The following is a 10,279-nucleotide window of genomic DNA, read 5'->3' on the forward strand; positions in this document are numbered from 1 at the left end:
ACCTCGACTTTGGTCTAGACTGAAATTTCTCTACAACTATTGGATGGATTGTCACAAAATGTTATGGTTGCCAGAGAATAATTCTAATGACTTTGGTGATTGTCTGACTTTTCCTTTCCTGTCTTTTGGTGACATGTCGTCAGAACTATTTGATGTATGTCTGTGAAATGTGCTACATATATCCATGGTTCTCAGACAAAGTGTCCTAATGACATTGGTGATCCCCTGACTTTTCCTGTATTGACATGTGCTCATTAGTAAATGTTAGTGTGCTAATATTCTACACTAAGATGTGTTACCTTTCAGCTCCCAGCACTGTGTCTGAATACACCAAAGCAGTGTTGTTAACGAGTAAGAAAGAGATGAAGAATAAAAGAACTAAAAGAAAACATGGACATATGATTAGATGAGATGAGAAGATACAGGGAAGATGAGTGGAGAAAGCGAAGTAATATGCCACTTTGTGAAGATGTAGAGTGTAAAGTATGTGACCTATCTCTATGACATTTAGTTCTGTAAATCAGATGGAGCTCGCTAACCAGCCAATCATCCGGTCAGCAATTTCTGGCTGACTAGTTGTCACTTTCTGCTGTGATTCAAGGTGACATGCAAGAGAGGCACACAAACAATTCTCTTAAAGGTCCAGTGTGTGATTTTAGGAAACCAAACACTGGTTCTAGATAGGGGCGTTTTTGTGCGTTTTGTGGCCACCATAGTTTCTCCTTCGCACTGGGTGGGGTTGCGATCTGCAACTATCCTGCTAGATGCCACTAAATCCTACACACACTGGACCTTTAAATACAAAAACATGAAGACTTACTCTGAGATCATAACATATTAGTGTCTTCATTTGAACTACCTCATCATGACTATATCTCTGTGATTGGCAGATGGCTGTGTTTTTGAAGAGACAGGGGAGATTGTGAATGTTGGTAATTTCATCCCACCCACCAAATAGAGTCTAGTGAGTCTTGGGAGAGTGGTGTAGAAGCAAGGTCAGGGTGACAGTTGTTAGACACCCATCCATACCATTTGGATGGAAAGTGATACCACAGACAGCTGACGCTGCTTCTGTCACTGTCGGGGTTAATTTGGAGCGTCTTAACATTCACTTTGCTCTGGATGGATTTGTAATGAACGTGGAACTCAGGGCTAAATGGAAATCTCAGCATCTGTGTCTCCTTATCTCTCCGCTTCTCTGTCTCATACACGCACACCGAATTACAGTCAACATCTCGAGGCCACAGAACAGATTCTTGAGGTTGTCTCAAAACCACAGAGACATGCGGTGCCCATAACTCTTTCAATCATATTCATTGTGGCAAGGCCTGTCAACCCTCCTGCATGCATCCTGCCCCACCCTGGGGTCCGGATCATGATGAGAGACCCTCTGTGAATGTTTCTCTCCTTCGCCACAGTCAGGCTGCATGTCAGGAGGTCCCTAAAATAAACAGTGGGGGAATGGGATGAGGCTCTCTGGACACCAGATATTGAATCTCCAAATGGGTCCCAACAAGTTCCACACACACCTTCAGCGCCACTGTGTGAATTTAAGAAGGTATAAAAGGGATGGAATAACCAGCAGCGTGTTATTGGGTGATACGACTTAATATGACAATGCGTCTACTGGCTCCCTGAACAGGATATTTTCTTTGATAAACAAGGTCACATGTTGTAGTTTCAATGACTGAACAAAAATGCGTGTGTATTGATGTACAGTGATGCTTTTGTTAAAGGGTAATTCCGGTATATTACAACTTTGTTGTTGTTTCTATAGCCAGGCTAGAGGCATGACGAGGGATGCCAAGGATGGTCTGTCTGTCGGTTGACCACATTGGTCCAGACTAAAATATCTCAACAGTTACCGGATGGATTGACAAAACATTTTGTCCAGATATAGGTGCCAGGATGATGAAGCCAGTTGATTTTGGTGATACTTTTCCTCCGGCCACAACATGGGGTTGATCTTTTTGGTTAAAGGGAAACTCCATTCATGTCACACATCAAAGTCTGTTTATGGGTCTTGAGGAGTACTACTAAATATGTTGTTGTGTCTGATAAATTGAATAATGTGAAGTCACTTGAGTCAGCATCAGTTAGGGCTGAAGATTGCAAGTTACTAGCATAACACACCCGAACCATCGGCCAAACTGTCAGTGGTCGAGTTGTATTGTGATCATATTTTCAAACCCTTAAACTGAGACCCTTAAGTTAACTGCCTGTTCATGCGTGCATACATGTATGTGTGGTCCATGTCTGGTCTCTGTTATTGTGGGTAATGTAGGCCCCAGGTCTTGACATTGAGTAAGATTGAGTAGAATATCTCTGGTTCTGCTGCATCAATTTAGATTTTCTTTTTTTCTTTTTTTAGTCCGTCTTGAGTTGAAGAGTGTTTTTTGACTTCTCATCCAGCCTCACCAGCATATCACAATTTTAATTTAACCGGAGACCTTTAGCATTTAACTCAAATCAAGCTTTGCTTAAATAATCACAGAGTCATAGTGTGGCTGTCTCACTCCACCTTCCTATCTGTAATACTGTAATACAACTGTATTGACCAAGCTCAAAGTGGGCAAGAAACATGAGCAGTGAGACAATCATACAGGTTTCTAACAAATGTTCATGTTAGCCAAACTGGGTTTTGGGGAAAAGAAAACAATGGTGAACTGAAAAATTGGGTGAATTTACTACTTAAACTAGTTTCACGAATCCATCTAAACTGTTGTCTTATTTATAACCCGTCTGATTAACACTGTGTTCCCACATCTCAGCATTCCCTCCAGTGAGTTATCTAAACTGATAGAATTGACTGCCAAAAATATGAGCTCAAATTGTAATAATCCAGAATTATCCTTTAATGATGGAATTTGCCATCCTCATTTGGCTGACACTGCATGAACCCTCTCTTTGTACCCCAAAACTTGGCCAGCTCTCAAAGAGAGATAGTGAGGGCATACTGGCATCCATTAGTGTCCATTAGTACCAACACCGGTGATGTGCGTGAAAGAGGGAGATCGTTAATCAAAGAACATCAACATTCAGTTAGTTATGACAGAGAAGACAGACTGCACTCAAAACTCTTTCAAGACTAATACACAGTCCAGCTGTCTTGTTGCCATTCTAGTTGAAGTTATTGTGGAGTTTTAGTGTTTCCTGCTCCCTTTGTCTCACTTGTGCTTATGTGTATTCATAAATTCACACACAAATGTTTGCAGAAAATACACTTTATTAAGTTAACACAGGCTACAGGGGCTGGTCCCTGAACCCCACTTGTCTTTGGAGCCACAGGGGAGGAGGAATAATGGTGGTGGTGGTGGTGGGGAGGAAGGGGGGTGCCGAATCTTCTCCTAAAGTCTTTCTCCCCGCTTGCCTTTTGTTTACATTCCACACCCCCAAACCCCCTAACCAGAGCTAATCTCATCAGTAAATTCCCCGGCTGAACAAATATCTCCTCTCATAGTGAATATTCTCACTCTTTGTGTGCATGCAGACACACCGTGCATGTGCAGACACACACTCTCTCACACACACACACACATAAAGCTTACAGGCTCACAGTTCCAGTTAGTTGGCCAGGCTGTGTCTTGTCTTTGATCCCCTTGCTAGATTGGGACTTCGGTTTACGTCTTCTCTCTTCTGCGGTCTAGCAGCATGTCAGCAGGAAATGAGTGTGGAAGACAGGTCATATTCTCACTTTGCACTTTCATTTTCTCTTTTATTTCACTATGTCGCTCCCTCTTTGTAGTCATTTCTCTTAACTGAAGGACACGAGTCAGATCCAGTTACAGACTGCACTGAGAGGGATCAGGGTTTGGTGTGATGGGTTGTGGGGGGCTGTGGGTTCAGCAGGATAACGAGTATCTTTGTTCCAGTGCTGCAGTACTTGGCTGGCAGGAGAGAGACACACACCGACACACTGCCCAGAGAGAGACCTTGGGGCGGGGTGTGGAAGTGAATATGAAAGGCTGAGTGGACAGACAGACAGGCAGACAGACAGGGATGGTTATGGGTTGCTAGTGAGCCACATAACAGAGCACAGGCCTCCAACTGTGCAACCCTGACCCATTCGTGCAGCTATTATGGATCGGATCAGTGGGCCTGTAAAGGCCAACTCCATGGCCTGCTGCACTGCTCCAGACCTCAGCCAACCAGGCAATGTTCCCCTCTAAAGGCCTTGAACTCTGCTTACTGGAGCAGCAAATCTAATTTATGTACTTTTTTGGTGATTTGCTGATACAATCGATTTCTGTTTTTGGGGTGTGGGTGTGTGTGTGTGTGATTGTGTTTCTCCAGTTGTCCTTTCTGACACAAGGTTGTGAATGAGGGCCCATTTCCTGCACTGTTCTCACTCTGGGCTATATAGGTGGGGGGAAGGACCCAAACTAATGGTTGTCTTGTGTGTATGTGCATGTAGGTATGTATGGCTTGTCTAGGACAGCACGGAGCCGGGCCCTTCCTGCGCTCCATTGTCTTTCAGCAAACATACACTTGCAAGCATGTACATGTAGCCAATGAATATTTAAGATGATATTATAACATGCAGCAACAATGGCCAGTTCCCATTTAGTGCTAATTATCACATGTTAGCATGTTAGATTTGTTATTGTGAGCATGTTAGCATGCTAACATTTTACACAAAGCACCAGTGTGCCTAAACACAGACTCACAGAGATGCCAACGTCCACACGAGCAGAGACAGGTAGAGTGCAAAGGATTTTGGGATTGCATAATGTTGGACTTCGCTCAAGTGATGTCACCTAAGGCAACCTTTCTGATGGGGCTGAAAACTACAAGTTTGAAAATTACAAAAAAAAGTCTGGGGTGTTGAGTTATCAGTTAGAAATGAGTGACCTTTCCAGACCTCTATAGCCCACATTTTTGTTGGAGGCTAGTGGCACAAGGCTACATAGGCATAACACACACAAATCTCCAACCAAACTGTTAGTGCTCAAGTTTCATTATGGGAAATGTAGGCAACAGGTTTGGATGATGAAGAACAATGCGTGAAATATAAAATAGGATATCTTTTGTTCTGCTGCATCGATTTTGATCCTTGAACTATACATCACGAGTCCAACGTTATAGAAGTACAATGCTAAATCAGTGGAGTACTATTTTAATTATATCTGTGTACATCACATTCACATTCAGATATGCAGTGATAAGTGGGGACTGTCTTCTGTGTTGCCCTACCACTGGGAATTAGATGTGATGCACATGTGGCAAAGTGCTTGATCTGTAACACTCTTGTCGTGTCTGGGCATGTTTGACATTAGCATGACTTACATACGTATGAGAGACTTGTCTAAAAACTGAATGTGACGGCCATCAACGGAGGGTGATAATTGGGACACCTGAGGACCTCTGTTCTCTGATCCAGGACTGTATACTCCAGAGAGAAAACAAACAGAGGCTCCACACCGCAGGGGGGGTCAATGTTCCTCTAGATAAAGTGATGTGGTTTTCCAATCACTTATCTTCACATAACCAACAGAGGGGTTGTTTTCCAACAAACAGCAGCCAATTCAGTCCAAGCCCTTTAGTAAATACTAGGCTATCAGATTGATAGAGACAAAGGTGTGAAGTACCTTCAGCAACAGCACAAAGACTTTTTTCGCCTAAACAGTACTGGAGGAGCGGTATTGGTTTTCGGTTGTAAATTGATGTTTGTTTGTTTTTTTATTATTATTTATGAATTGTATCACGTTTAATTTAAAAAATCCTACCTTTAGACAAACTAGCACTAGCTGTTAGACAACCTGCAACTTCTGCAGTCAAAGCATTATTTTAATACTTTTATTCGAATAATGAATGAAGATAAAAAAGTGTAACTTAACTTAACTTAAAGTTACCTAAATTAAAAATAAAGTACAATAAGTACATTTAAGTTATCAATATGTTATGCATGCATGCATAAAAGAATGTGTTTATGCATGATCAAATAGTAGCACTAATACCTCTCATATGATATAGCTTTTTTTTGGTCAAAATTGAATATATTAAAGGCTAAGATGACACATCTTCTTAACTATTTTGACTAAATCATATATCATATCATCGAGGTGGATCAACAACTCTGTTAACTTGTGTAAATGTTTATTTATGCCTAATTCATATATCAAATCAAGTCAAATGTATTCTTAAATAGTATAACTTGACCCCTTAAAACTTTTTTATTTTCTACTTTAATAAAAGTTTGGAAAAGCAATAATCATCAGTATCAAAAAGAATGTAAATTGATTTTTATTGATAATTTTAGTTAATCTAACAGGACCAAGTAGAAGACTATAATGTGAGCAAAACAAATGTAATTTACAGAAATTTCACAAAACATTGAAAACTGATCATTCTTGTTTTGCTGCACTTGAACCATTAAAATTTTCAACTGAAGGCTTTTAGGAAGTCACATTTAAACATTATTCTAGAGATGAATGAAAACCTATTTACTGGACACTAAACAACACTATTCATTGACTGCTTTATACAGCTACATACTGTGTGTCATAGTGCTTTTTTGAGACTTTGTCGCCACTGGTTGGGTGTGATCCAAGAATAATACCTCAGACTTTGAGGTCTGATAGTAGGATGACATCATGTAGTCCTTGTCAAGGAGAGCTACTTTTTATCAAAACCTCTGGCCTCGCTCTATTCCTGCTTCCAGAGGAGGAAGGAAGGGAGTCTGAGTTAAAGGAATTGCAATGTGCTGCAGGTCAGACTTTGTAACTCTAAGCGGCCAGAGTTCATACTGCAGAGGTCAGTCGCATTTATATTTAATCTCAAAGAAATTACTCTGTTTTCTTGCACTTGGTGTCGACCTCTGCGGGTTTTGTTTCTATATTAAGCTTTGATAGAGTTTGTTTTTCCGAGCTTTGGGTCTTCCCCTCTCCAACCTTGTGAATCCATTACAGAGCGTTTTCTCATGGCCTTAAATTTTCCCCAAAAAAACAAATAAGTTTCCCAAGTCAGAGAGAGTTTCACAAACGAAAACAGCAGCTCCGATTTCATGACAGATAAAAGACAGCACGCTCTGCCAGAACTTCTAACAAATCAGCACTTTATGATTTAAAGACCAACCACACCTTACTATGTGTATTGGGGATGCAAGAGGGCATGTGTTAACAGCATGCATGACTTAATATGAGTGTGTGCCTGATAGATTTGACATTTCTCACGGTGGGTCAGGTGTTTTCCTCCTACCACCCTACATGCCTGTACACATCTCTTTTATTTCATACATCCAACACTTTATATTTGCCTTTCTGTTATGCAATAAATTTGTAGCTGATTGCTCTCACTCCCTCTTTCCTTCTCTCTTCTCCCAGTGTTTCCCACACTTCGTGCACCTCAAGAGACCTAGCCCCTTTTGGCGTTGGTCCATTTGGCAGTCACACCAACAGAAGGACCAGCATGTGCGTGGGCTTCATAATAAAATAATCTTTGCCCTGGGGTGGTGAAACTCTGCAGCTACTCCCTGACAGTTTCACTCGCCCCGAGAGGGAGAAAAAGAAAGAACGAATCTGGCACAGACATTCTCTATGTGTCTGTGCAATACTGAATGTTGTTACTGAAATACTACAGAAATATCATGTTTCATGTTATGCTTGTGGAAAAAGTTGTTACAAGTAGTCACGCCTTTTCAAGAGTTTGTAGAACAAGGATCCATGCAGCAATTTATGATGTGAGAATGAAACTGTAACAGGAACTGACATGTGTCCTCCTTTCATAAATTTAAGATTTGGTGGTTTGGAACGTCCAAATTTCAAGAAGATACATGACGATTAGGATTCTCACATCAGATACACAAGTGTGGAGTTTGTTGGAGACCAAAACACGATGAACTGGCTTCTCTGGTTGTTCCCTTATTATCTGACTTTAACCAGAACATAATTTTCTGCTTCTCTAATGTCAGTGGTGAGAGAAATTACTTTCTCAAGTAAAAGTAGCAAAACAAAAGTATGTAAACATAACAATAAGTACAAAACGCACTTCAAAGTATCTTAAACTTTAATTTTAAACCATAGGGAAGTTTAATCTGTGAAAAAAGTTGTTACGTTTATATGCTTTGGATGTACCTAAGCTGTCAAATAAACATAGTAGTAGTAGCAGAAAAGGTATATACTTGAGTAAAGTGTACTCAAGTACAGTACTCGAGTAAATGTACTTGGTTACATTCAGTGGTGGAGTAAAGATTTGGATCCTTTAGTAAAAGTAACAACACTCTACAGTCAAAAAATACTCTGCAATCGATACCCTGCATTGAAAATCTTACTTAAAGGTAAAAGTATATTATTACCTAAATGTACTTTAAGTATCAAAAGTAAAAGTACTCCACTAGGAAAATGGCCCGTGAGTGTTAAAGTATAATATTACTGTATTATTGGATTTTTATGACTGATTAATTAAGATTTTAATTGCGTTTTCCTGCTGAATTTGGTCAAGGTAAAGCAAGTATTCAATATAATGTAAATCTATAACAATGCATCATATTTGATATGACGGAATTTTATACAACTGTTTGGTAGAGCACATTTTGAGTTACAGTATCTTACTGAAAAAAGCAGCTCAACCTGATTGAATCATCTCCAACACTCAGTTTAAGAATGTTGTGCTCAAACAATACACTAGATGTCGCTCTGTCTTTCAGCAGTCTGCCCTCTTCAGTTCGCCTCCTTACAGAAATTTAGCAACAAAAGGTCACTCTAAAATTGAGCAATTTTCAAAGTTACGCTTATTTTCCAGACATATTAATGGTTCAGAGGTCTTACTGAAAGAATTATGTAACCTAATACAACAACACATTTTTAACAAGGGTCAAATCATTTTCTAAAACCACACGGGTTGTGTCATTTTATGGTAAGCTGAAGGTTGATACGCTAGCTAATGTAATTATTAATTATAAATTGTTTTTAATAGGGCATATTTAATGTTTTTCTTACATATATTTGAAATAATTTCATACGTTATGATTTGTTGTGTCTAAAAACACGCTGAAACAAATAATAACAAAATAATAAACAAACTATGTATAAATAATATAAACTGATGTTACTTACTGTTGTCCACATCATATATTTTAAGTTATTGCGTTATTTGATTTAAATATTTAAAAGTAAAAAGTACAATGTTTCCCTCTAAAATTTAGTTGAAAGTAAGTAGAAAATTAAAATAATACAGAACAAGTACCTCTAAATGGTAATTACATGCAGTTAGTTATTTTCCACCACTGCCCAATGTTAATAATTGTACTATTGGACAGTGGGGTGGGGTGGGGGGGTGTTCCTCCTGCAGCATGTGGAGAGAGAGGCAGCTTTTATTTGGTCTGAGGAGGAGGAGAGGAGGTGAGGAGGAGAAGGGGGAGGAGGAGAGCGGGGGAGGCAGAGGAGTGGGAGGAACTTGTAGAGTTGACTGCAGATTTCATTGAGAACTCGGAAAGCAGCAGGTTAACATCTATGAACTGAGTCCTCTTCAAGACTTTTGCTCTCTCTGTTGGATTTATCTTCTCCTCTCTCCTTTTTTTATTTTTATTTTTTGCAAAGGATATTTATTTAACATCTGGAGTATACCAAACTGCGGATCTATGCGAACCCTACGTGGGAGTCAACGACATTTGTGAAGCTGAAGAAGAGGAATGTATCGTTTCTTTGTGAAACTAACATTTCTGATTCCTGCAATCGTCGTCTCACAAGGTAAAATGTTTTTAAAGAAATGATTTGTGGCAGGGTTTCAAGGTGCAGGCTGCAGAGCATTGGTCAGTGGTTAAACCTGAACACTTAAAATACAGACTTTAAAGAACTTTGATTACTGGATGGTTAATGGCTGCATTTATCTGATTCTATTTCAACAGCTCTGTGACTATGATCTGAAGATTAGAAAGCGATAATAAAAACCTCTAAGAAACTTTTATTGGGTTATTTTTAAGAGTCTTTCTCGGTCGTGGGAATGCAATCATGAAGTGCAGAAGCCAGAAGCTGCGGTGCGCTTGGCTGCTGACTTCCCCAGTGTACGCTTGTGAAAGTTATTCTACACAAGTTAACTGTTTACTTTGTCTGGACATGCAGATCGGTCACTGTAACCGGCCTTATACTTTATTTATAGCAATTACTTATCAAAAACTCAGCATGTGCGCCAAAATCCCATCATTTCATTGGCTGTATGGCCAATTAAAGATATTTCATTAGTTGTATTATTTGGATTTAGGCCCCTTGATGAACTTAAAAAAAAAAAACTTTGAAATAAGATAAATGGAAGTTGGTGCGTGTGTTGGGGCAGGGTGGGTGGG

The 10,279-nt window shown here is 39.7% G+C and overlaps 1 protein-coding gene across 1 annotated transcript in view; it reads left to right on the forward strand.

The window, feature by feature from the left end:
* Positions 1 to 9,431: 9,431 nt before the first annotated feature.
* The window catches only part of LOC118332788 (neurogenic locus notch homolog protein 1-like), a gene marked incomplete in the record, with an annotated part of 22,242 nt that continues 21,394 nt past the window's right edge, over positions 9,432 to 10,279 (forward strand). Inside the window, 1 exon segment of the mRNA XM_035668217.1 lies at positions 9,432 to 9,686. Coding sequence (XP_035524110.1) covers positions 9,629 to 9,686 — 58 coding nt within the window.

Source organism: Morone saxatilis, unplaced genomic scaffold, assembly GCF_004916995.1.
Source record: "Morone saxatilis isolate NCDOM2014 unplaced genomic scaffold, NCSU_SB_2.0 Contig21, whole genome shotgun sequence".
NCBI lineage: Eukaryota > Metazoa > Chordata > Actinopteri > Moronidae > Morone > Morone saxatilis.